Below are 27,693 nucleotides of genomic sequence, written 5' to 3'. Positions count from 1 at the left end.
GCTCTTGGCAGTCCCATATGGCATCTATGTGCATAGCATGGAGCCTGGCTGGTTTGGAAAATTTGGACATGAGTGCTTCTGTCACTTCTGAAAATGGAAAAGTTTCCATGAATCCTATAGAAATTTTGAAAATAACACATCATTTATGCAGTGAGATCTCTACACAGACAATTAAGGTTACCTTGGCACTTTAATTAGACTATGAACTGCTAAAAGTCAGATATTTTGTTTTAATTTCCATGACCATTACTATTTTTCTCTTGTGGTAGAATGTCTTGTCTAAAAAATCCTTTCAAACATATTCAGTCACTTTTCAAGATCCATCTTAAGTTTACAAAATATTAATAAGCTTTTTTAGGAAATTTGGGTGAACTAAACTTGGATCCTTGCTAACTTTTAAAAGACTTACGGGTAGTAGTGGGATATTTATTGGGCTAACTGGCTCTCTGGGGTGGTTTAAGGCTTCTACTGCAAAGATTTAGGGTAAGATTAATGGGTGGATATGTAGCCCTACTTGGTAAAATAATCTTCAGTACTTAATCTTTTTTTCAAGGTTTTAATTACTGGGAAAGTACATAGAGGAAGTAAAACTGTACATTTGCTATAGCATCCCAGTGCTTCAAGCGCTTGTCTCTTATTTTCTTTCTTTTCTCTTTTTCAAGGAAAAAGAAAAGAAAAAAGAGGCACCTTATCTCCACTACAGCAATTCATTTTTCCTTACATAATTTATAAAAAATTAATCATTTTAACAACCTTTTTATTTACTGTTCAAAGAATTTTTACATTTTTCTTGATTGTTCCCCAATGCTTACACACTGCCTCTGTCCATGTTTTATGAGCAAAGTCTGAATAACACAAGGGTATGGTTTCCATAAAATTAAGGTCATATGAGGTGGAAATAGCAGCCTAAGATCAGGAGTTCCTTCATTTTTATAGTCCTTTCTTTTGGTAACAGGAAACAGTGCAAAGGCAGTTTGCTTGTAGGATGATAGATAGGAATGTTTGCCCTTATACTTTTTGTGTGTGCGTTTGTGTCTGCGTGCTTATGTGACGGAGAACTGCATTAGAAATGTTTAGATCTGGCTTCTAACAATGAGAGAACTCTCTCTAATGTGGCTATTAGCTTCACCACACACTTGTATGTCTTGCACAACCATATAGCAAAGTTGTAAGCAGATATTATTCTTGATTTTACAAAAAGGGAAAATTAGATTCATATGCTTTATGAGGGGGGGAAAAAAATTCTGCTGTCTGTTGAGTATTAGCGGTTGTGAAAAGGAGGTAATCAGATCCTCCAGAGCAGCCAAGAAAGAGTACAATTTTCATCTGAAACATAGCAGACGTGTCATCCCTCACCACCCTCCTCTCCTGCAAAGTGCCTTTCTTGCTGTTCACTAACAACCAGGATACCTCCTACGAGATGCCTTTGCTTTCCCTGTTTGCCTTTGGTCAGCTGCAAACCCAGGAAGAGGTATCTTCTGCTACTCTGCCACCTGTGCTGATAGCAAACACTGGCTCTTACTGGGTACACTGGATCTTGTTTCCTTTGTCCTTTGATTTTTAAGCCAGGCTCTCATATCTCTTGTGTGTGACAATTAACAACCTATAATACTGGTGGTAGCTGACAAAGGCAGGCTAAGCTTACTGTTCAAGGGAGTGGCTTTTCTGTACAATGCTGTTTGATATTACTGTGTATTACCCTATTCAGTATCATTCTAGTGTTTCTTTACCATGATCATTAGCTTCTAATAGTGCCTTAGTTAATGTGACCAAAACCTCTGCTATGCTTGAATTCCACAGTGCTCTATACAGAGGGACAAACAAATGTAACGGCTAGTTTTGTAAGGATTTTTTAAATTTTAAAATACACATTTTTGCATTATCTATTTTAGAAAGCCTGGATAGTGTCAACAGTGTGTGCCTTATGCTTAGAGTGTGCAGTGATGTGGTTTGTGATATTCCTTCGTTCTTTTCATCACCTTGAACTCAGCTTTGATCATCTTGCAATCTGTTCGTGGCATTTTCTGTCGAGGTGTCCACTGTTCCAGGTAAACATAGTAAGTCACTCCACTCTGCTGCTGAAAAGAAAATGAAAGACGAGGAATTTGGTTTTGTGGTAGATCATCTAGCTGAGCAAATTCTTTGTATGGTTTTGTAGTAGTACCAGGTGTTCTAGGCTCTGTGTCTTGTCTTATTTTTGTAGCTCAGCCATGTAATCACAAAGGCAGGAAAGTGTCTGCAGCTTGCAGTTTTCAACAGTCCCTGAATCTGGGTGAACATGCCTCACCTCATCCAAAAAACCCCTGTCTCCATGAGGTAAAGATCATGTTTCTGTCAAACCACTAGATGTTGCTTTCAAATTTCACTGACGTATAAAGTAGGAAACTTAGTATGGCTTCAGCGTTGGCTTTTCTCTCTTGATAATTGTCAAGCAGGTTAGCCCATGTATAGATAGGAATGAAATCTTTCTGACGCTTATGACAAACCCCTTTCACGCAGGAGTCAGACCTTGCCTAAAACTTTATTTAACTCCTGTTTAGAACAGAATTTAAACACTGCAATATTTCAGTAAAAAAAACAGGAGTGGTAGAAACCAATGGGTGGGCAATCACCTGGAGAATGAGGCGGCCTTATTGGCCAGAAGAAGGGTTTGTAGTCAAACTTGGTTGACACTGAGGTGTGTGCTTAAAGTTCGTGGAACTGAAAAATGTGATGGTAGTGATGCTCTAGTGGAACCCGTTGCTGGCCTGCTCTATAGCCTGTGTTTGTACTTGCTATTGTATTAACTTCATGAACATCTTCCTGAAAATCCAGATAAATAGCATAAGAATGTATTTGAGTAGTAATAAAGAATTGGTTGAATCACCATCCAAGACCTCATAAAGGAGCTGTGGCATTTCTGATGTTTCTGCAAGGAAGGGAGAAACTGTTTTGGGTGGTCTTTCATTCATGGCTAAGCAGTAAACCACAGAGGGAGCAGGAAAAAAATGGATGGGAAGTGCCTTGACATTTAGTACATCTCGGGCAAAAATTGACTGAGTCCAAACTAACAACAAAGCAGTTCACTGAAATTTAGGGTAGAACTTCATAGCAGCATCTTCTTCCCTGGGAAAGTCACTTCTGTGAGCACAAAAATGTGTTTCAGTTCTGTCTCAAGTGTGGATAAGAGGTACCCACACTATTAACTCTTTAGTTGACCTCAAAAATACAACAGCTGGAAATGAGGATAGCAGTCAATGTATTTCTGTCAGTGAAGCAGAAGAGAGTATTTTAACTTGACTAAAATGCAAATGCATGGGAGCAGTTCTCAGTCATGCACCAAAAGTAGAGGAGGACAGCTGTAGACAGCAAGTGACACTCGTGTCGAGAACAGTGGGCTGTGTTGTTTCAGCAGAATGAATTCTTAACACCCTAAGTGTGGCATCAAAGTATAACTTAAACCTAAATCTCAGAAACTTCCTGGGCAGTGAATCTGCCTTCAGCTTCCTCTCAAGAATACTGGAGTTCCAGAATGTTTTTGAGCACTTTCGAAACTGCCTTTTTTCCAGTCTCTTCTTCTTTGTAGTGATCTTTTCTCTCCTGAATAATACTTACACGGCAATTAAGCCCTTTACAAGTCACCTAGGATCCGGTACTTTAAGCTGCTGTCTTTGCATTATATTAAATTTTCTGTAACTCATTTCCTTATTTTTCCCCTATGGAAAGCCCCTAAACAAACAGTCCTTCAGTGGACAATAAAATAATTTGAATGGCAGCCATCCAATCTGGGCTTTCTCTAGAAAGTGGCTTGGGTATGCATAAGAAGCAATGAAACTTTTATTATTCAGTTGAGTATGGTGTAGCCAAAGGGGTTTTCCTTTTACGAATGGGGGAGTGGGGAGGTCAGGTAAAAAGATGCACATGTGATTTCTGCTGTACCCCCACAATTTTCCACTGTTAAGAGACAGGGTTCCCTCTTCAGTTTTTCCGTTGACTACTTTTCTCTGCCTCCACAAAACATTTTGTTGTACCTGCTTTGCTGTGATCAAAATGTCATTACTTTCATATCACTAACATTTACAGGAGTTAAAACTGAAACGATATATTTGTTTGAGTCAAGGTGGCTGTTAAGGTGGTGTTAACAGGAAAGGAAGAGCCCGTGTTTTCATCTCCCCTTCTCTGGTGGCTGCAAGGATGCTGTTCCCGATCAGTCTCTGCACAAGGCAGCTGTTGCTGCTACATGTGCTCCACGCATGGCTGTTGAGAAGTGCTGGAAGTAGCCCAGCACAACAGTAAACATGTGCGGCTCAGAATGACTCTGTTTGCAATAATTTTCCATTTTATTCAGGGAATGCTTCCCAGAATTAATTGGCCTCTTTGATCACTTCCCTTAACTCACGGGTTGGCATGCTGCCTTTCAGATAAGAAGGCACCTGACCTTGAAGGCTTAACTGTCGTGGCTTCACCTGGTCCAGGATGAGGAGAAATCTTATTATTCCTGGCCTCCTTGGCTGGAACCACAGTGATGCAGTTGAACAGGTGACGGATATTAAGCCCAGGAACAGCACACATGGAAAGTTTTAATTTAGTCCCATCATTGTTGCTGAGCTGATAGATGGTGACAAAATGACAACACCACCCCGAACTATTTCCACTCCCATAGAAATTAAATGTGTTGGTCAGTCCAAAGTTGAAAGCTGTGTTTGCGTGCAGTGAATGCCAAAAACATAGAAAGCTAGATTCACTGTACTCTGTGTGAATGCATTACTGAAGAAGTAGTAATGCTATTCTCTAATTACTCAGCCATCCAGTGGGAAAAGCATTTCCCTTCCTCAGAGGTGTATGTCTTGCCTTCACTTTCTTTTGCTGCTTGGAAGGATCCGTGTACATGCCACTCGCCTCCCATGACAGTAGTCTAGCAGTGTGTTACTGCGCGTTTGCTGGTGGGTTTCTTTCAGCCTCCCCCGTGGAGGCTGTTCTGCTTTTTATAAATGCTTATATAAAACTAAACTAGAGATCAGGGTAAGACAAAGTGACTGATGTGGAGCTAAGTGAATAGGATACTGTTCTGAGAAAAGGAAGATGTCGGTGTTGTGTCTGTTGTTTGTTTCTAATTTAATTTTCTTTTTTATTTTTTAATTTATTTTAACCAGGCAGACAGTAAATCTGAACTCTGGCTGTAAGTGTCTGAACCATCAAACTGAAGTCACTAAATTTTCTCCAACAAAATAACAGTAAATACTTCATATGTAGTGGAGGACAATTATTGCAAAAACTGTAGAAATTATCCTGTAACTCCAGCAGTTAAAATGTTTATCCAGGAGTTATGAACACAGTTAAATTCCCTTCAGGGAAAGATGGGGAAAGAGTTGAACCTTGGTCTCCCACATCCTGACCCTGGCCTGTTGTTTCCTCCACTATAATTGCAAATGCCTCCAGAACAGCTCTGTTTCAACAAAACAGCAGTGAACTGAACATGAATTTGCAACTGATTACTCTCTATGTGCGTGTGAGTAACAGCGGGTAAATGGTTTCACAGAAAAAGATCCGCTGTGTGCTACTGAGGAGCTGTGATATTTCTGCGAGGAGGATGAAAATGCTCTCAGGGTAGTTAGATCACTAGTATTTCCAACCCAGAATTCACAGGAATCTCCTAAAAATGTCAGAATGGTTTCTACACCTTGGTGTAAAACTGCACAGATTTTGTTATCATCAAAACCGAAACCAATACAAAAATCAGCCTTAAATATGAATATTTTTCTGAATATACCTGCATTTCACTTCTAGGCATGACAATGTTACTTTTTATCATCTGTGAAACTTGATTAATCAGCTCCTATGTGCAGTGGACTATAGCCTGAAATGAGTAGTATACTCTTGAAAGTGCTGCATCACTTCTTGTCCGGGTGAAGGGAAGACGTTTCTGCAAGTCTCCGCCTCTATACACCCTCTTACTCAGAGAAAATCAGATATGATAACGTAGTGTTTCTGGTTGGGGGAAGAGCTGAATGTCTCTTCTGATGAGGAGACTATAGCTGGCTTAACCGAGCGCTGATTCTGCAGGGAAACCTTTAGAATAAATTCTAATTAAAATGCATTCCTAGAAGTGAGTCCCTGACCTATCTACTCCTTACAGTAAATTCTTCTGCTTCTAGATTAATACTTGTGTTCTATACCTTTTGCGCTGATGCAACTTTTCCACCGTGCTAGACCGCTGCTTTTCCCACAGAGCGGCTCTTGCTGGTGCGTGGGTGTGCCATTGTGTCACTGTTCCATGGTAATCTGAAGAACGAGAGGGAATCCTCTGTGGTCTCTTACAAGCGGTGCTTTCAAGTAGGTCTGTGTGGGCTGTGTTTGAGAGATATGAATATGCTCTCAACGTTAGAAAAACTTTAAGAAAGGGGTTTCCCTAAGCCTGGGGTGTAGGTTAAACCTTGAGGTAGATAGGTATATATATATATATATATTTGCCTCCAAACCACTTAGTTCTCATTTGATTCAGAGGCCTTTATTGAGACTAGTCTGTCCTAATCTAGCAGCACAGAGACGATCACCTTCCCTAAATATGGTGAGTAACTTCTGCATTAATATGAAGTTTATATCAGTGGGTCTCTGCCTAGCCTCAGAATGAAGTCATGTGCCTCTTTTCTCTCGTCCTCTACCAAAGAGACCTCAGATCCAAAACTTAATATTTTAAAAGTTTATTTTTCTAAATTGCTTTTTAATTTCTTCATAATTTTTGTATAGAATAACTGTAGCAGAGTTCTTTTACTTTCTTTTCTTGCACAAAGTTGGACAATGAAAGATACAGGAATAGTGAAGGATTATTGCCATATAGAGCATTAAGACTAAATAGTTATTTTAGAGTAAATCTAGTGATACAAAGATTTGGTGCACCTGTACTGGGCTTGACCCTCATCCCTTCCTTGGGTAATGCGTCTGTCGAGACCTTTGGAAATTTAACCTGTTCTGTAGAGTTTGGGGTATTCCCTGTGCTGCTGACTGACTGGAGCAGGCACAGGATTCCCTTAGCTGGGTATGTCATTAGGGAACAGGAGGGCCTTTTAGCCACATCTGATACAACTTGTTTTCTATAATCCATGTAGCATTTGAGGTTGGACTAGGGCTCTGGGCTGGTTGATTTTTTTTTATTTTTTTTTTATTTTTTTTGCCTGCATTTTTTCTGTAAATTGGCGTTAATGCTGTGTCTCAGAAAAAGTTTTGATGCATTGCAATCTTGAGTAAGGAATACTTGTCGTCACAGTATTATAAATTTCAAGTGGTATATTTTGGATTAGTAAGTGTAAATGAGGTGAGCTATGAAGACTATTGAGAAGAGGTTTGTGTGGAGGGAGAGGAAAACAAACGTGTTTTAATTCTTTGATAAAAATGTAAAGCTGCGGTACTTCTATCCATCGTAGTGAGAAGTAACCCTTCTGTTTTCAGAGCCAGCGTTTGCTGCCAGAAGGCATGTGTACCCTTTGTGCTAGGACAGCCGTAGGAATTCCAGACTGCTCCACTTCCCACCTCTCAAATTGAAGAAAAATTTGTCAATATTCTTGTGAGGACTACAAAATGCTCACAGCAAGCCATTTAGAAGTCTGGGGAAAGATTTCTTCTTAAGGGATCACCTTCCCCTGACTTGCTTCTGGATCCTTAGTACACCCTGATATGCTGCTGGCAGAGTCCCAGTTTCTAGCAGCAGTAGTACGGTGTTTCCAGAAGTGTGGCCACGGGCACGCTAGAATGTATAGAAAGCAATATGCATTTCACAGGTCTCCGAGTTGCTTAGGACTGGTGTTCCTCCAAGCCAAGCAATACCAAAGTTTTTTGCAGCTAGCTTGCTAGATTGTTCCTACATTTGTATGGGCTCTGCTTTTTGATTTTTGTCCTGGGATTTTGAAGCTTGGCTGGAGAGCATGAAATCAAAATAAAATGTAGCTGCACCTCTCATCTAAGTCAGATGCTTCTTCCCTTCTCACTGTTAAACTTCAGTTCTTGTAGTTGCATAGTTTTTTGTAGGTAGGTCTACCTAGATCTTGAACTCTTTTCTCACAGACTCCCTTCCTTTCCAGCCACATGGGCCCCATCCTTGGAGTGGTTTCCTTTCTGTTACTGGACTAACTCTTTGTACTCCAGAGATTCGATTCCAAAGTCATTTGAGTTGATCGATCCTAAATTTTTCTCTCTTGACTTGAATCGCACAAGAAAGTTCCATCATTTCTCTTTCCTATCACAGCATCACAGTTTCACTGTAGTGAGATCTTAGTAAAAAATTTTTCAGAAAAATCATCTCGGGCACTATCAATGAATATCATAGTTATTAATCCTGCTGTTGTCCTGAGGCATTTTTCCTTTTCACTTCTGTATTTTATCTGAGTCTTTCCTGTCCATACTTTGGCAGTGAATAATAATAATCATTTTTACTGCACAATTTAAAGCTGATATTTAGCTACTACGTAAGTTCTTCCCATCTTGCCCACCTCCAAATAATTTGTCATGCTAATTAAAGTTGGATACAGAACAAGATAAAATACTATTGGAAAGACTCATGGAGTGCTATTCCACGCAATATGCCTAGTTTGCAAGTGTTTCTCTGAAGATCTGTGTACTTGACAGATTTCTCTGTATTTGACAGGTCTATGATTGCTTGATAAATGAATTTTAAACAAATCAAAGATATTTATTTTTGGGGGGTGTATTTTATCAATATGTTTTATGCTTTTTCGGAACTAATTTGTATTCTATGAGCAACAATTTGCTTTCACGGAAGTTGTGTACAATAGGTATTGTTCAAAGTATCATTGCCTTTGCCCCCAGTTCTGTGTACAATAATTGGATTTAGTTGAACCTAACATTTTCCAGGGAAGAAATAATCTCTTCTAAACATTAAAAATCAGGAATCCATGTGCAGTATCTAGAAAATTAGTGACAGGCTGCATTTAAATATTGAAGGGGCTCAAATAACTTCAAGGTTAAAATTTGTTTCGAAACACAGAAAAATTTTCTATAGGCAACATCTTTAGTTGTCATCATACATTTTCTAGCAACTTCTTAACATGTCGTAAAGCTCCCTCAAACAGAAAAGCTTAAATCCCCTGAACTCATAACCTTAAAATAATTAGAGGCTAGCATTTTCACCTTTTTTAAAAAATAGCCTTAGATGATGGGAGAGATAAGGTGATTAAAGAAATCCAGAGAAGTACTGAGGATGTTTTGAGGTATGCTGTGTGTATCTTCCATGGCTTGATATTTACAACTTCCTCTAGTTACTTCTTATGTGACTGCTTTGCATGTTAGAAGTGTAGTCAAGATATTTTTGGCACTGAACTTATGACTCGTAGCCTTTCAAATTAGCCTGTATGCTTTAAACTCATCTGTGCAGATGCCCAAAAGTTTGTATCACCTGAGCCCTGGGCATGACTGTGGTTGCTTTTTGGTTTTGTGCCACTGATTTCTATTTGAAGAACGGCTTTATACTCATTGGGGAATATTTTTCTCACTTCTAGATGTAGTTCTCGTGATCTTCAGTCCAAAGATATTTACAAACGGACCAATCTCCAAAGAGAAAAATATGCCTGAAAAATTGTTTTTCCTTCTGTTTTGATTTAAGAAAAAAGTGATATATTGATTTTTAACAAGGTCATGTACTTTAAAACAATGTTTTGTACCCACCACTTTAGCTAGTTTGTGTGTGTCAACAGAAGTATTTTCAGACACCCTGTGGTGAACCAGCACTTGTAGGACCAAAGAGCTATGCAGCAGCCACTGTCTTATCTGTGCGGAGTCACTCTGCTACATCCAGTACGAGAAAGCAAATGCAGAGATTACACTGCACGTTTTCCTTTCCTGGATTGGAGCCAGAGGACCCACAGTGCAGAGATTCCCTGGAGTCCCATCTGCTCTCTGCTGAAAGCCAGGCATTCAGCTCTAGGTAGAAATAGTGTGTTCAGCCTTTAATTGGCTCATTCCTTGGTCTGATCCACTTCAAGGGGTTTCTACTGGTTTGGGTTTTGAGTTACTTCAGTTGCTGCATAGTTTGAGATTATCTCAAGAAATGTAAATAGACTGCTTCTCAAGTTGTGGATATCACAGCTTTGTGGGAGGGCATCTGTGAATTAATTTTTTTGGGGTGTTCACTGTTCTGAATCCACTGTTACCCTAACCAAGGAGAATTGTACTTAATGGTGAGATCAGTTTTAAGTATTTAAGTATTTAAGCATTAAATCTTCCTCCATCACACAGGGCTGGTACCATTTTCATTTTATCTGAAACAAATAGGGCAAGACAGAACTAAGGAACCTAAGTACTCTATTTTGTCAAAAATCAAGCCTCAAATTTAAAATTTTGATTGGAAACTGTGTACTATTGAAGTTTCAGCACTTTATCAGGAAATAACAGGGAGGATGAGAGGACTGGCAGATCTTGCTCTGTTTGTCAGTGGCTTTTTCTGGTGCTGCATTTACATGACTGAAGCTGCATTTTTAGCAGAGAGTGTTGGAAGCAAAAGCAGAAGTAATGCAACGGCTGGTTCAAGGCTGACTGTACTGAACACTAGTGCTATTATGAATACCAAACCTGGGAATATCTAGGTAGGAGGAGATCAGAGAAATATTATGTGTTTGACTTCTTCGGAGCAAAAAGTCTTGAAGGCTTTATTGCTGTTTCAGACGAGTTTCAGTGAGTGTTGCTTAAGATCTGTTTCATCTACTGCTTTTAAAAATTTCTTTGGTTGTTCTTCCATTTTGATCACATTTACAGTAATGATCCACTTCTCCCTCCCACTCCTCCTACATAACAGCCACACACACAGATGATGTAAAACCTGATGGTTGTTTATCAACAGCATTTATGATTATATATGTTCCACTTTGTTTCGGTGCTATTTTGCAATACGGGTAATACTTAAATGAGGTAAGTTTACTTGGTGGGGCTGTGACAGGCCCTGGATCTTTTGCAATACAGAAATGAGTATCACTGAAAGGGTAACTTATTAGTGGATTTATTCCTTATGTATCATTTGCTAGTATATATTTCCGTTTATTTGGCATACCACTGTTTTCTGCTCCTTCCACTGTGACAATATGTCCGTTTATGTGGTGATGGCCTGTAAAATTGAATCATTGAGCTGTTCCAGGCAGGAAAAAGCAAAACAAACATGTCCTTTCCCTTCTCTGCCTCTATTTAGGCTGACTCATTTCTGACATCCATATTACATTGCATCCCTACAAAATATTGCTTTGTTACAATTGAAGAACAAGTGAATTACAGAGTGGGCTTGTGGAAAATGAGCATCTGTTTGGAAAAATAGGATGCCTTTACGCTAGAACTAGACTTGGAGCAAGAAAAGAGAATGGTGCAAGAGCCATGCAGGATTTAACATTTACAATAGTGATGTTTGTGAAGTTCATTTTGGATAACATTTTTAAACTCCAGCATGATGAGTGCCTTTCTGTCTGTGGTCATTTTTGTAATTAAGATTCTATTAGAATTAGTAAGTCGTCTTGTCATTCTTGAGTGTTTCCCCCCTCCTTTCTGTCTGCTCTCCAAATGTGATTTTTGTATCTGGAAAACTTACTTGTTTTTTAATACAAATTAATAATCCAACCAAAAAGTGCTGTTTTCAGCCTATTTGAATGTACCTAGGAAGTACTTAGGGCTTAGATTATTATTGGAAAAGTTATAAATTTGGCGGGTGAGCACCAAGGGAATTTTCCTTGCTTTTTACCAACTATTTTCAAAAAAACCCATAAATCTATGAGCAAAACTGATCCTGTTTTACTTCAGGGTATTCAGGTTCTTAAAAGCCTTGACAGAAAACAGAAAATTTATGTAATTCTGAGCAATTTTTTGCATTACTATTATAGTCCCCTATTTTCTACAGAGCCTTAATTCTTTGAAGTAGCTGAATTTTATCCATCTTGGCTTCAGTTTGTCTGATGTAATAAAAACTTACAGCATTAAATTGCATATTATAGTTGTAAAAACTTATAGCTGTTTTAAAACCAAACGCTTGCACGTGGTACAATAACCTAGTTGCATCTCTTTTGTTCAGATTCATAGCTGTAGCTTTAGCACAACTTGTGCTGCCAACACAAGTCAGATTCATTGCAGTAAATTTTTTGTTGTAAAGAATAATTTAATTTTTAAAAAAATAACAATAAAAAAGAGACTTTCGGAACTAACATGCTCTACCAAAAAAAACCCCATAAGAAACGAAAGGCCAAGACATTACTCCGTATCAACATAGTCCCTTGTGCATCAATACTTTGGTAAACAATGAAAGCAAATCCAAGTGGGTGGTCATGCTGCAATGCTGCTAAGCTGGCACTAGCCTGACCATGCTCAGCTGGGTGGATCATGCCAGCTTTCATCGCAGATAATCTTTTGCTACTTTTCCCCATATCTTGGAGAATAGAAGAGGGAGGATGCACTCCCATGCCGTGAGAATGAAATGGCTCCTGATAGCTGGGCTGGCTTGTATAGACGTGTTAAATCAAGGTGCCCAGCACTGAGGGACACGTTGCAAAATCTGCATATGACTAAGAGTCAGCAGATACATACAGCAGACTGTGTTGAGCCGCAGGGGAGGGGACCCCCCCACCCCAGCAGAAGTTAGCAGTAGGACTTCTGGAGAACTGCTTAGTTATGCTAGCTGGGCGTGCAGCTGGGCCACACAGTGATGTGGGAATTGTCAGCTTTAGCAGCTTCTTTCCATGCGTTTCCCTGGCTTGGCAGAGCAGGGCCAGGGAGAATGCAGAGCACCCACCCTGCGACCCCAGAGCATTCCCCAGCAACAGGGGGTGCGCAGCACCTCTTCCCTGCCTGCCCCTGAGCCTGGCTCGCTCTTCTGTCACTGCAGAACCAGGAGCTGACATGCCTGATAAACACTTTTTCCTATGTTCTTCATGTCTTTTTTTCTTTTCAGTTTTTCAGAACTTTCTTTGCTTCTTGCTGTATCAATTCTACCAGCATAGGTATTTTCTTTTCTGTAACACCTAACCTATATCTCTTTAATGTGGCCTATTTTTCAGCACATGGGCTGTAATACTGTGCGTAACTTGACAAATGCATCTGAGGCTGCTGAAATGTCTAAGCCCAGTGCGATGAATTAGAGATGGACTAGTGGTTTGAATTCTCTGATTTGTTTTTGTTTGGTTGTTTGCTTTTTTCTTCAGATAAGTACGGGCAGATTTCATCTAGGCATTTCATTTTATTTCTCGTTCAGTGGGGGCTGGGAGCATTAATTCTCAGTCAACATTTTTCAAATTTTATATTTTTAAGTTAGACATCTACAAGCCAAGTTCAGGCAGTCCAAAACAAGGCTTAATTCTCAGTGGTATTAGTGTCTGCAGCTTCCACTGAAATCAAACAAATACAGCTTTCCATACTTCAGCATGTTTTTGTTATGATTAAACATACTCGTAAAACTCAGACAAGCTGGAATCAAGTTTCTTTTTAAACTGAATTGACATATTTTCTTAATAGGATCCCTGTAATTAGTGATTACCAGATGCATTTAAAATGTGTGAAATGCCTGCAGGAATGAGAATTAAGATGGGGGAGGGATGCCAAGCACCTCAGATCTTCTCCTCGCAAACTTTCATTTTAAATTTCTACTCTGCACATAGATGAAGCAGCATGGTTTCTATAAAATGTTCAGCTGTGGTTTCACGTAGAGTTGATGGTACCAATAAAAAGAGTGACTTGTAATTTAAAACTTATTTGGTTATAAATAGCAGATTTTGCTCTTGATGGCTTCCCGCTTTTTTTTAGTGGTCACGTTGCTATCCTTATGATAGGTGTTATGGAATTGCTTAGGTCAAGATTAGCTGTAACCTACCAGTTTGCTAATTCCAGCAACTATCATAATGCTATTGTTTGTCATTTTGATCTGAAGAGAAGAATAAGACTTTTAGTCTCCTCTTCTGGTGAACTACAGATGTCTCATATAGCCCGAAGAAATGTACCCAGGGCTCTTACCAGCCGACAGCACGGGAACAGAATGACTCCTCTGGATGAGGGAGCATTGGCTCAGTCTGTTCTCCTCCTTGTGATGGAGAGGTGATGGTACCTCATAACATTTTAAAAGCTTGGTGTTTTTTTCCTGTTTGAAGTTCGAACTGAAATATCTGAGTGAGGACTGCGTACTGTTATCCTGATACGTGTCCTTTCCTCTGGGAAAGGTGTTTTTTCTTCTCTCTTTTCTCTTTAGAAATGCAGTGCCAAGACAGTAGCTGGCCCTGACCAGAGGGAAACTTGTTTGGAGCCTGTATACATTTGGGAAGTTTCTTTTCCCTAGGTTTCCTGAAGCAGAGAGTCAGGCATGGATTCCAATTCTTCTTAAATAAATAACTTGTTTGCAAGGCATGCTGTAGAGAGCAGCTCGAGCTGGGTGCTTCCAGAAGAGGGACCCCTAGTAAAGAAAATCCTGAGCAATGATACCCTTACAATCTAAGCTTCCCACTCCTTACACATCATTTTGGACCAACTGTAAAATTAGATTCTGGGGTCTCCCCATCGTTAATTAGATCCCTTAATTTTCATCAGGCGGGCTGTTTCTTATCTCTCTGGGCACTTGTTTGTCCGTTACCAGTCAGACTAGATGTCAGTCTAAGTCCCGTCCTTTAGTAGTTGTTTTGCACCTGCAGGTGGGGAGAAAAGTAAGTTCTTGGCAATAACCAAAACATTCTTCTGTTTCTCATCTTCTTTTAGATGTGCGGTTCTGTTCCTTTACTTATCTCTAGGGATGTAGGCCATGCTGATGATCAAAAGCTCCTTTATCTTCTTGCTTGAACAAATTCTGGGGTCCTATTTTGCTTAACAAGGCAGAAAGTTCAGAAGTTCATAGCTTGTGGCCTAAGTTACTTATGCTAAGTGAGTTCTATATAAGCTATTTCTAACTAAGTTCTATAAGAAACAGTATACCAAATAATTCAATAAGCTAAAGCAGTCTATTCCCTAACATACAGTTCTTGGACAATGCACTAGTGCACAATAACTCACACATGGCTTTTTTTTCTCTCCAAGTGATGTAGATCAGACTTATTACTCAAATTCACTTAAATTTGGAGCAGTAGTTTTACTGAATGTTTCCATGAAGCATATGAATTTTCTGATCAAGATGAGGACATGCTTGATCTCTAGAGTATTTAAGATAGTTGATTATTTTAGGATGAATAATATGAGCCCTTTTGGCAACACTTCCAATGTTCCTCCCACTGCTGACAGCTTTCCTCCTTGGGGAAAATCTTGCCACCACAGCCAGAGACTGGTATTGCTCCTACCCTTGCAAAACTGTACCTGACAGAGTGGTGGAATTAAGAGAGGATGGTGATGGGAGGGAAAAAGTAGATTCCTGGCTTACCTGTCAGCCATTTACAGTATATGAAAAGGAAAATAGAAATGTGTGCAAGACATGGTTATCTCTTCTTGTTGTAATTGTGCACTTACATTTTTCTTCCTATATAGTTAATATTTTTATTTCCCCTCTAAGTGTGCTTTTTTTTTTTTACCTCCCTGTTTCTAATAGCTTCACTGTGAGCACCTCAGAAGGAAGAATAAAGATGCAGAGGATAATCTAGAATTGTGGCCCCATCAGAATGTTGAGATGGAAAGGTATTTACTATCTTAATTTTACACATAGAAGCTTCTTTTGTCTTTATTTTTTAAAAAGCGATTTACATTACATTATTGGAAATATATAGTCGAGTGTTTTCTGCATTTGACAATCAATTTATCTTCCAGAGACCCAGGTTACTACTTTTTCTTCTGCTATAATCTGTCCTGTGGAGGTCTGTATCGGTTCTGTTCAAGTGAAACAGAAATTTTCTGTCCTCAGAACAGCAAAATCATAGAGAATAGTGTAGGTGAAAGGGACCTCAAGGTCATCTGGACCGACCTCCTGCCCAAAGCAGGGCTAGTTAGTTTAGGTTACTCAGGGTCTGTCTTGGTGAGTTTCAAATATCTCCAAGTATGGAGATTTCACAACCTCTTTGGGCACCTGCTTCTTCATGAACTAATGTTAGTTCTATTGATAATGACAGTAAAAGAGGTTGTACTGTATGATATAAAGAGCTCATCTTATGGCTACAGCCTCTAATGAGGCTGTGATAATGGTAAACCCTTTCTAAGACTGTCAGTGAGTAATAAGAAGCTTTAAGAAAATCAATAGTGCTGAGTATTTCAGTGAATACCACTGTAGGCAGCAAGATAAACTCTGGCTTCAAAAAAAAAAAAACCCACCAAACCATAAAAACCAAACCTCCAGGCAGTTGAGGATGATTAAAAGGTAGCTTTAAAAGCTATTAAGTATAGGGTGTGGATTTTAGAGAGAGATAAAAAGAAAAATTATTTTAAGATAACTGTAGATTGTTTGGGGAAGCTTAAGAAATAATACCCTACTCTTCTTCCTGTCAGAAGCATTTTTGTCCAGGTTAGTTTATTGTGAAATAACGGGATTTGAAGTCCCTTGTGGGCTGGGATTTCCCACTTATTCAAGACGTCAGCTGCTGCCAGTGTAGTTTGACTCTGTGGAGGGCGAGAGGCACCAGGTTCCTGTCTGGCGATGGCAGCTCCGATGAAACCGATACCAGTCGCTGGCAATTCAAGCCCTGGATCTGTGACACAGACAGCCATGCAATGAGCTTCCTCCCCCTTTTGGCTTGGCTGCCTAACAGCTACCGCAGGCAAGAAGTTGGCCTGACTTAACAGAGTTGGTTGTCCTCTGTCAGCTACTGTATGTTGAATTTCCTGGCCGAATTTCCAAATGGTGTTCATCTGTTTATTCTGCTTGCACTGCTAGTAAGTCACTGAAAATGTTAGGTCCCTGTGGGAGACACTAAGCCAAATGAATCATGGATGTGTTTTTCTCCAAGGGTGCAGCCCAGCTGTGAGCCCAGGTCAGTAAGATGTTGGTGACACATCCACATTCTGGCCAAGGCTGAACTAGGAGGCAAAACAGTCAATGCATAGATCTCGTTCAGTTTGTGGTGATGCCTGATTTGGGACAAGAAAGAATAGTGGTATAAAGTACCAGTTAAAAATGTCAATGATATAATTGCATCAGAATCACAGCTTTCCACAGAAATGAGTATGCGTGAGATGTGAATAGACTCGTGGTGCTCAAGCTATAGCTGTGGAGCAAGCAGCCAGTCCAGAAAGGGCTGTTGGAGGGAGATAATTTCAAAAAGGTGCCTACTGAGGCTAGGATGGTGTCCTAAAAGTTGTGCAAGTTTTCTAGCTATTGGTCTCAATAGAAGAAGAGCAGGCACCTGAAAACATCTAGACCTGTTTCCCTTCTTGTTTTGTAACTCCTAGTTTTCAGTTCTTTCAACATTTTTCTGCCATCTCCCTCCAGCTTTCTGCATGAATGCATTCTGGTGGGGGAATTCATGTGCTCAGAAAGCACATGCTACTTGGTGGCTCTTCTTGACCAGCTTTCCATTTGATTGATTTTCATGGCAATACTTCAATTCCCTTTCCACCAGTGATCCTCAGACAGCTACATGAGTCCTGGGTGACAGCATTTTTTTTTTTTTTTTTTCCCTACTGCCCCTGCAGAGACCCAGTCATCTGTAACTCACTCATGGCTCATTTAAAGCCCAAGAAAGAGAGTGAAAATAATTAAATTGGCTTTCTTGAGGTTTGAAGTCGGCCCAAATATTGTCCATCAGGAAGAAATTCAATTACTGTCTTGGTAGCATAATTAAGCAGAAGATCCAAGTGAAAAGGGTATGTTGTTATTGTCCTGTATGCCTGGGGTACAGAAGTGAGGCAGCCGCATTGGAACACAGTCCCAAAGGACAGGAACCTCCAGGCATGGAGGGGTGCAGCACTTTGTGATAAGTAATGTGTTATGTAAAATGAACCAGCCAGTTGTCCTCTTCTTGCAGGTTACATGTTTGTGGGGATTAGTCAAAGACTGGGAGATGCTAAGTGTCTATTTATCAGTAGCTTTACTTCTCTTTCCACTGAGATGTGACAGATTATAGGTGCAGCTTCACTTAATCACTGGGCCTTTTTTTGTTTTCTTTTGGCTTATTTTCAGAGAAAACCAGATGTGTTTCCATTAAGAACATTCACCTCTTTTGTTGTTGTGATTTGTGTAATTCTTAAAATTAAGCAAAACTATTAAAGAATAATTGTTTCTGTTCACATTAACAGCACACAGCTTCTCCAGATGTGGGATTTAACAGCCAAACAGCTGCTGGCTATTAAATGTGCCTTAAAAGCTCCATTCCTTTGTCGTAAAGGGAGCAGAAGTGTAGGGACGTTTATGGGGTGATAGGCAGATGTTTTGGCTAAATCAGATTTGAGCGAAAGTTTAAGTGGTTTCTCTGCTATAGTCGCAGTATGTACATGTTTTAACCCCTATCATACACCTTGCTTTATGGAGCTCTCTTCTTGGGACTGCAGTGAGATTATTTCTTATCTCACATGTCCCAAGCCAATAGTGCCAGCACTTTTTTTAACATCTGGGACAAGTCCAAAAACAATGCAGTTCTTCTGCTAGGTGGATCTCAGCTGCTGCTGGTGGCTGTTTTTCCAGCTATGCTTTTGAAATAGAGGGTGAATTATTTTTAATGAAACTTGAGTCAAAAAATTAAGTTGGAAATAATTTGAAATAGCATGTTGCTTTTGGTTTGGTGGTTAGTGTTCTTTTTTGCTGTTGTTGTGTTTCCCCCCCCTTTCTTTTTAAGTATATCCTCATAATCATAAAAGGGAGATGTTATTTTTGTGTTTGCATCAGTGCAGTACACTTCGTACCCAATAAACTGTTAGTTGTGGTGGTTTGTTTTTTTGTTTATTGGTTTGGTTTGGTGTTTTTGGTGGTGGTGTTTTTTTTTTTTTAATAGTGGTAATTGTGAGGGGGAATGTAGAACTAGTGGAGCTCAGTTTCAAGAGATCTGGCTCAAATTCCTAACCCTAAACTCTGAACAGAGATTTGCTCACTGGGTGTTGAGTACCGGAATAGCACCACTGATTCTTAGGGAGCTGCACCACATTGTAACTATTGTCTGTCAGCTCAGGATCTACTAAATTTGTAAGAGTTCATGAGGCTGCAGATTTTTTTTTCTGTAACAAAAGTATTTTTGTTTTCTTGGCAAAATTTCTTCCCATTGCTTTTTGGACTGGAAATTCTTTGTCATTCAGTCTTAACTGGAAAAGATTTTAATATAAAAATCCCAATGTATTTACATGAAAAAAATGTAATTCTACAAAACTAAATTAAAAGAGAACAATAATCCTGTAAAATCAGATGGAATGTAAAGGAATAGGCTAGTTCTACAGTTAAATTGTAGTTTTTAAGAATTATATGTTTAATTTTATTCCTATTTTAAGTCTGTTTCCAGCAGAAATTAGATTAAAAATTCTGTAATATAGGTCTCATTCTCCCCCATATTCTAAAGGCCTTTTTCTGAAGTGAAATGTGCCATCATAAATAGGGGAAATATTAGCCGAAATGGTTTGCTTTGAAATTTGCCATGTTTTTAAATTTATCCAAACCAGCTAATCTTCCATACTTCAAATGCAGAAATTTATTTATTTACATGGGTCTGCATTTCAGACTTAGCCAAGGAAGAATCCTACATGTCCCAAATGCCCACCCAAGGGGATGAAGCATGTGTTTAACCCCTACACTCTGGAATTCATTTCCCGTCAAAATAGGACTCTGTGGTGTTGGCGTCTGGCTGTAAATCCTGGCCTAAAACATCTCTCTTTTTTTTTTTCTTTTTTTTTTTTTTCTTCCCCCGCCCCCCACAATTGTGTATGTGTGTATTTGCCCTTTCACCAATCAGAGGAGAATGACCGGAGCACAACAGCCTTGAAATTTTTATTTCAAATAGATATGTCTTCTGTGTTGTTTTCATGTCGCAATAATTGCCGAAAGATGCATTGTAGGTATGTCCATTGTTGCCACATAACTACTATTTGTAAGCAATAATGTTGGTTCCCAGTAAAAACCAGAGAGAGCTAAGAGCTCACAAATGGTACCAGCTGCACAGCTGGGACTCTGCGTGGGGCTCATGCCTGGCTATTTGGTAAACATATATTTCTTGGCTATCAATCTATGCTACTACAAGCGCGAAGCATGCAGCTCACAAAAAGAGCATGGATGCAGGCCATCGGGAGCTGGAACTGGTTGCTGCTCCATTATTGAAAGCATGGATTGGTGGCAGTTGTTTTGTCTTCTGCTGCTTCCACTAACCAGGAAAAGACTGACTGCAAGGAGAGCCCTTGATGCTATTTGAAGCCATTGGTGTCCACAGCTCATGCTTCCTTTCTGGTGCCATCATATTCCGCATTTAGTGATAGTTTTGGGCCAAATATAGGGTTTGCTCTGACTCAGTTACATGCATAATTTGATATAATTCCCTGTGTGTGTACAACCAGCACTTCATTGCCTAACCCTGTGAGGACAGACAGATCAGCATAGTTTATTATGCCATGTGGCTTTGATCTGTGTAGTAATTTCGGTCCCATTAATGTACAAAGCATGTGCTGGGCACAATTATGTCATGACTCTCAGCTGAAAAACTGAATTGCTATTAAAATTATGCAACCATTTATAAATAACTACAAAAAGCTGATAAAGCCTAGAAATTGAAGTGGTGCAAAGACATACCATAGAGCAAAAAGTCAAAGCCATTTTAAAGGCAGCTAGGTGAATACAAGGGGAAAAATGAAAATGTCTGTAAACTGGTGCACAGTTAATCTCTAGCAGTGAAACTCTACATGTGCGTGGCCACTTGCAGACAGATGCAAACAGACCTATGGAATTTCTTATTCTTGGAGAACATGTCTAGAATGATATTGGCTACTACTTTTCAGATACGACATGGAAATTAGGAGTAAGGCTGTGCTTTCTCTTTTTTCTGTAAGCTGCTAAAACTTAGGCAGGGAGACCAGCTTCCTCTGTTAACATCTGTAGGTTCTGCTTCCATGTGAAATGTCTTAATTTTCCCAAAAAAAGGAAGTTCAGCAAGTAACTCAAAGTTTACAAAGAGGAGTTAATCTAACCTTTTATTGGCTTCTGCATTTATCATAACATAATGTGTAAGTAGAATGGGTTGTGTATTTTCTCTATCTTCCTGTTTCTATACTTTAGGAAGCTTTTACACATAGAAGAGGGATAACTTTGCTTCATATGACCACATGAAAATGCTTTTAATATTATGTGATGATTGATTTTACAAAACATGAAAAACTACCTCCAAATTCGAATAGATTTAATTTTTCTGATTTTTTTTTTAATTCTAGCAGATTGCCTATTTGCTTTCTTTGCGAAACCGTAATTTAATTGGTAAAATTTGAAGTACCTCTTCTTAGAAAATGTTACCAGTGATGTAGTACAGTAAGGACATTAATGCAGAAACATAACTGTGAACTTCACAAAACAAAAGTAGTTTGGAAAAACTTGCTTTATGTGGAAGCTAATGCTGTGTGCTCTCTAGAGCTCACCAGGGGAAACCCAGGTAATCATCAGGAACTGTCTGGTTCTGGGGTAGCTCCTAATCACCAGCACTCAGACCACCTGCGTGCTTTGAAAGTGTGGACTGTAACGTTTTACATCACCATAAGTATATCATTCCAGTTATCTAAGTGACTAATATAAAATACAGCTAAATGGAGTAATATTTTCCGGTCAGAAGACCTTAGTCTGAAAACTGAGGGAAAACCAAATGCACTGAGAATTCCAGTCAATGAAATAATTTTTCTGATTTTCGCGACAATGTCGAAACACCAGTGTATTACAGAGCAGCCATCAATTTGTAGGGATTTGAGTCTTTTGTGGTTCCCTTTGTTTTACCAAGGCACAGCTGGTTCCGGCTCTTGCACAGGCACCTCTAAGCCCAGAAAAGAGAATGCAGAGACAGGATGGGAGCAGCTGGGAGTAACATCATGTACAGCCAGAGCCTCCGACTGCGGGGAGCAGAGGAATGAACGCTTCCTGTCTGAAAAGAAATATTTAAAGCCAACCCACCACCTTCGTGGGGTATTTCCCAGCTTGATTCACGCTCTGATCTCAGGAGGCTGTGGTCACGCATCTCCTCTCTCTGTGGCTGAACCTGCAGCAGAGATGAGTGCAGCTTGCCTAAATACTTGCTGCTGCTCTCCTGCCAGCAGTTGTTGCTCGTCTTACTGTGCTCTAGATTGCACCTAAACATTGCTACTTTATGTTGAAGAGTTGTTTTAGTCGAAGCTGCTTTATTTTACTTAAAAGGTTTAAGGAAACCCTGACTGCTTTGACCAAGCCAGGTGAGTGGGCTGTGCTGGCAGCCGGGGATGGTAATTTGCCATAGAGAAGTAGCGAAGGTGGAAAGTGGCTGGGGCTGTAAAGGAGTTAAACTCTTTGGCTGGCTTTGCTGTAGCTAGAGCAGGATGTGTGACCGCAACCCCAGGCAATGAGCAAAATAGTCTTTACCAGAATCCACTTGTAGGGCAGAGTTGTTTCTCTCAGCTAAGGGTAAGCTGGTTACCCTACTGATCTCACACAGGAGGTGTGTGGAGCAAGAAAAGAGGAGAGAAACTAGCCTGCATTTGGCTGGTTGCTTAAACACATTTAAAAAACCTGAAGTTTCAAAAGCTCAGTCTGAAAATGTTGGCTTGTGGTTTTAGCAGTTCTATCCTACATGCCTCAGTACTGCTCAGTAATGTTTCACCTTGCTTTACTTAACCTGTCCATTCCTTTTGCCACATTTCTTGGGTCCCTAAGGAGGCTGCAACAATAATTTCTCTCTTACTGTGTATACATAGTTTTACACACTTTTCCTAAAACTGCACCATGAGTGACTGGTTCCATGATGTAGCTTTTCAGTTTTTTCCAAGCATCTGCAAAAGCCCACAGTGCTCTGCAGAGTGTATATCCAATTCTTTCACTCAAAGCAATCTCAGGTGAGGTCAGGCATGGGAGTTGAAAGGAGCTGAAGATGCTCTTTTGCAGGGGAGTGCACTTGAGAGTGAAGGGGTGTTGCTACATAGGTTGCAAAGTTCACATTACACAGCTGATTAAAAATGAAGGCTACAAGCAGAGTGCTTGGTCATGCTGCTGCCTGAGAATTTATTGTTGGGGAACCTTAGTGCAGAATAGTTTAAAAAAAGAAAAAGTGCCACTTGCACTGGTTTGTCCAGGATTTTGCAACATTTACCAAGATAGAAAAGGGCTGGATTTCTTTCTCAAGTTTCCTTGTTTTCCTTCTGTAGCTCTCCTCTTGCTGTACACGCGTTTGTGCTGACAAGGCTTGTGGTTCCTTGATTGTGTGCATGGCCAGAGTCCTGCTCATTTCCTCAAACTAGAAGCCAAAGGGAAGCTGAGAAGCATGGAGATCGCGTGCTGGCCCTGTGGTGAGCAACCTTGCTTGCAAGCCCAGCCCCACGAGCCGCCACGTGGTCCCGTGCTGCTGGGGCTCACCTGCCACCCACGCACAGCTGGGGCTGTGGAAACTGCCACAGGCGTTCAGAGCAGCTGCAGCCTGCTGCGCCACCGAGACATTCATAAAAATGTGCATCAAGTCTTCCTCTTACTCGTCATGGCTTTGGAAGGGAATTATGGCCAGTTAAAATGGTCTAACAAAAGAAAATACTCTCTTCAGCTGGGTACTCTGTTTCTTTGAACTTGTTCTAGTTGCTATACTGGTTAAAAAAAAAAAAAAAGGATAGTACTAAGAAATATCTTTCTGCAGAGAAGAGAAAAAATCACATGACGTCCTCTAGTGCTTCAGAACTTCCAGAGCTGAGGAAACCTGGTCTTGGTTCCTTGTGTAAAAGTCCTATTTCGTGTGTCAGAGGTCTAGCTTTCAAAACATACCCAAATATCTTGTTTCTGCCATTAAACTTTTTTTTTTTGTGGGTTTTTTTTTTGGTGCAGTCAGGCTTCATGGCAGCTCCAAAACTGCCATGAAATTCCCACTTACTTGATTATTAGGTGGCAAGTAAAAAAAAAAAAAAAACACTGGAATTTTACTTGTCCTTATCTGCTGCTGTTGGTATTTTATTGTAGTACATCTGCAAATGACTTTGCATTCATGCTTAACGAAGATACATTTTTATTACAGTCTCTGTAAATACGAAGAATAAAATTAATCACTTTATGCTGTCAGTACGAAATCTGCCACACTTATTTACTTTTATATTAGGATAGATGCATTTGTTTATTGGATAATTTTATCAATTGCCCTTCCAAAGTTTCCTCAGAACCTGCAGTGTGATCCCTGTGGATTGCCTGTCTAAACAGAAATGAGTATAACTGTTAAATTTTTATCGCTCTTGTTTTTTTCTGCTAGCTCCAATGGAGAATTTATTATTTTCTGCCTAAGTGTTCCTGCTATAGCAGATTGGTAATACTTTTGAGTCTTGCAGTTTGCTTTCTGGTCATGCATTGCTTATATTTTAGAGTTGGTTTAAGCTGATTAGGAAATGGAAGTCTGAGCTTGTAAGAGATGAGTAGTTCTTGAAAACTTGGGTTGGGTCTAGAGTTCTTGGAGTTTGTTTTAATAGTGCCCTGGTCCATTCTCTGAAATTCACATTTCACCATTATGTTGTACCAAGTGAATCAGCCCTAATTGCTAATTAGTTCTACAAATTTGAAGCAAGCCCTTAAGTGCACTTAAGTCCTGAGTGTGCTTAGCAGAGATACTGAAAGAAAATATTTTTTCCACCAAACAGGGGAAAAAGAAAAAAAAAGAAAAGAAAAATGTATGTCAGGTATCTGTTATGAGGTGTTACAGAAAAGAAAGTGTATCACCAAAAAACTTGGTGAACTGAGCACCTAGTTTGGAGTTCAAAACGAATTTAACCATTTTGATAGCATTTCTGTTAAAGTTGAACTCAAAATGCTTGAAATCGGAGGTGGATGGGGGTCAGGGCACAGGGCAGGCTTCATATATTCCCCAAAAGTGTTGACTTGGATTTTCTAGATGCAAGGTGGTAAAATTCATTAAGACCGCTTGTTTGAATATTTTAAATGGATTTCTATCCCAAAGCACTTAGAGATTGCCCGCCTGTGTGACACTGCTCTTGTGCCTTCTGATTGTGTACCAGGAAGGAAGGCAGCAGGAGCTCGGTGCTCGACCAGTTCTCTGTCTGTGTTGTCACATTAAGAAGACAGCTGACAAATTTACTCTCTCTGTGCTTCAAGCTTTTGTGCAAAGTATAACATTGCTGTTTCTTTTTAAGCAGGTGTGAAAGTAAAGAGCTTGATGTTGAAATAAGGAACCTGATAGAAAAGAACAACGCTTCCCAGTCCTGTGAGGACCCTGAACCTGTTGCTCAAGAGCATATGAATCCTCAGAGAATTTTGTGTTCCCTTAAGGTAAATGCAGTCTGCTTTTGAATGTCTGTCTGTCAGGGAAGAGCATTCAGGGGATGTTCCCTGTGTGACTTGATTATGCATGAAACTTATTGGTTTCTGATATGATGCAATGAACTTACTACATGCTGTTTTCCTGATACAGCTACTCTCTGTTACAAGGAAGTCTGAGTGGGAAGACACTTTTTATAGTGCTTTAAAAGGTCAGGTAAACATGCTGGTTAGCTTAAGTGCCACGCTCTGTAGTCAGCTGTGCCTTTTGGATAATGTAGACCCACAAAACTGCATACCCAAAGAACACTGACATTTCTTTAGGTTATCGCATTTGGTAGTTCTGATTTCACTGAGGATGAACAGAGATGTCGGGGACGAAGATATTTGGGAGTGTCAGAAAGGCATTTAGGTAAATAGGAAGAAGAAGAAAAATGATGATTCAAACCCCCACTTCTGTGGTATTACAAACAGAAAGTTGTAAGCCACCTGCTAAGATGGTTGTCTTTGCTTGCAGTGAAGCGGTGGTTAACAAGCATGACAGAAATGTGTTCTAGTTTTCCTTCTTGGTTTCCCTCCTATCTCTTGAAATAGCAAGCTACTTTTTATTGTGCAGTAGGAGGACAAAAGGAAATTCCAGTTTTCTGCAAACTGGCAAAGGGAGGAGTGAAAGGTGTGGAGGATTAAGCCACGAATGCCATTCAGCTGCAAGGGATGACACAGGTACCTGCCCGTGTGACTCTGCTGGGGGAAAGGAAACCTTTGAAGGCAGCAGCGTGGGGCGTGATGCAGGAAACTGGTGAGGAGGTTAAGGAGAGATGACTCCCTTCTATGAAATACGAAATTACACATAGCTCCTTTCACATGTAAACCGCCATCTCCAAAATGACTCATGACCTTGAGGCACGAAGCAGAGCTGAGCCTAAGGAGATGCCCCAAGGTCATACTAGTGGGATTAGAAATAGTGAGAGAGAAGCCAGAGGGAAGAACAGGGATTCCCAGCCCCAGGGAAGGAGTAAGCGTGGTGAAAGAGAAGTCAGTGCAGAACTGAGTAGCACTGAAGTATGAAATTACAGGGCAGAACAGCAAGATACAGATGGTCTCTGGAAACACCTGGTCCCGCATATTAGCCTCACTCCAACAGAAGGAGAGGTTGGAAAGGGGAGATGTTGGTGTGGGGAGGAAAAAGAAAGGATATACTCACCCTAACCTTTTCTGTGGGATGCTTCAGCGCTTCACACAGAACACTGTGATGGTATTTCATCTGTAGTGCTTTTATGTTTCTTGCATTTATAGCACTTGTTTGCCCATGTAAGGTGTGCGTGGTTTTCATAGCTTAAAGGAGGCAGGCTTATGATATTTCCACACTAGAACTATAGTAGCTATTTTTTTCTTTATACTTTTAAGTCAAACAGCTTATCACTTGGTTGCTTTTTGACTTGGACTTCAAGTGGGTGACAGCTTGACAGTTGTGATAAGATCCAACAACCTCAGTATAAGATTCTAGGAGTACATGTATCAGATTGTGTGTTTTGGAAAAGGAGGTAATATTTTTAACAAACCTAGTATACTTTTAATTAAGAAGCTTATAAAATAATATTAAAATTAAAAAAAAAAAAACCAACAGCTAAACCAAAAATGTTAGTTTATGAAATGAAATGCTGATTTAGACTTAAAATTAGGGCAAAATTCTATATTTAGGAATTGGGAAAAAGTTAATAATGAAACAAAAGTGTACCCTTCCCTACAGTGTTGTTTACCCTATCAAGAAGCAATTTGGCAGAGCCAGCAAGTCACATTTATTCTGTAACACTTTTTTCTGCAGTGAACATAATAATAAATTGCACACTGCAAAAGAGCATTTCCTTCTGAGCTTAAACCACTTTTGAGACTGTTATCTGGAAATGTCTGTAAGGAAATTCCTTTTTTCACCAGTTTCTTTTTTTTTCTTTTTTTTACCCCCACAAAAACATAAAATATTGTTGTGGTTTTTAAAGGCAAATATCAGAGAGAGAACACGTAGGTCTGCAGAATGAACTAATTCTCAGCACATCCTTCAGCCTATGACTCCTTTATCTGTAGTGTTTTAAGTGCAGCTTGCCATGATGCTACGTTCCTCCCTCCTGGAGAGGGAAAAGAGGGAGGAGATTAGAGAGAAACATCCTTACCGGCAGGTCACAGCAATTAGAGCCTGTTGGTGTACTTGGGTCCCTGACACCCAAATGTGGTCCATTGGTCTGATATGAGGGACTGAGTGCCTGCGTTGTCTATGTAGTTTGTCTAAGTGAGCAAACTGGTTTTTTTAAGTGGTAAGCTGAAATGAGAGGTGAGACCTGAGTGTGGCATCATTATTTTGCACTGATTTAGGCTCTTCTTAGTTTAATAAAACATGTTTACTTTTGCTAGAGCCA

At 39.9% G+C, this 27,693-nt stretch overlaps 1 protein-coding gene across 1 annotated transcript in view; it reads left to right on the top strand.

The window, feature by feature from the left end:
* The first annotated feature begins 4,455 nt into the window (after positions 1–4,455).
* The window catches only part of TNIP3 (TNFAIP3 interacting protein 3), a 63,198-nt gene continuing 39,960 nt past the window's right edge, over positions 4,456–27,693 (top strand). The window contains exons 1-3 of the mRNA XM_065633875.1: positions 4,456–4,518; positions 15,512–15,597; positions 25,162–25,294. Coding sequence (XP_065489947.1) covers positions 4,456–4,518; positions 15,512–15,597; positions 25,162–25,294 — 282 coding nt within the window. The remainder of the gene's footprint in view (positions 4,519–15,511; positions 15,598–25,161; positions 25,295–27,693) is intronic.

This window comes from Caloenas nicobarica, chromosome 4 (genome assembly GCF_036013445.1).
Source record: "Caloenas nicobarica isolate bCalNic1 chromosome 4, bCalNic1.hap1, whole genome shotgun sequence".
Classification (NCBI taxonomy): Eukaryota; Metazoa; Chordata; class Aves; order Columbiformes; family Columbidae; genus Caloenas; species Caloenas nicobarica.
The sequence above is the reverse complement of the archived record's forward strand: the minus strand, read 5'-3'. Positions and strand labels throughout refer to the sequence as shown.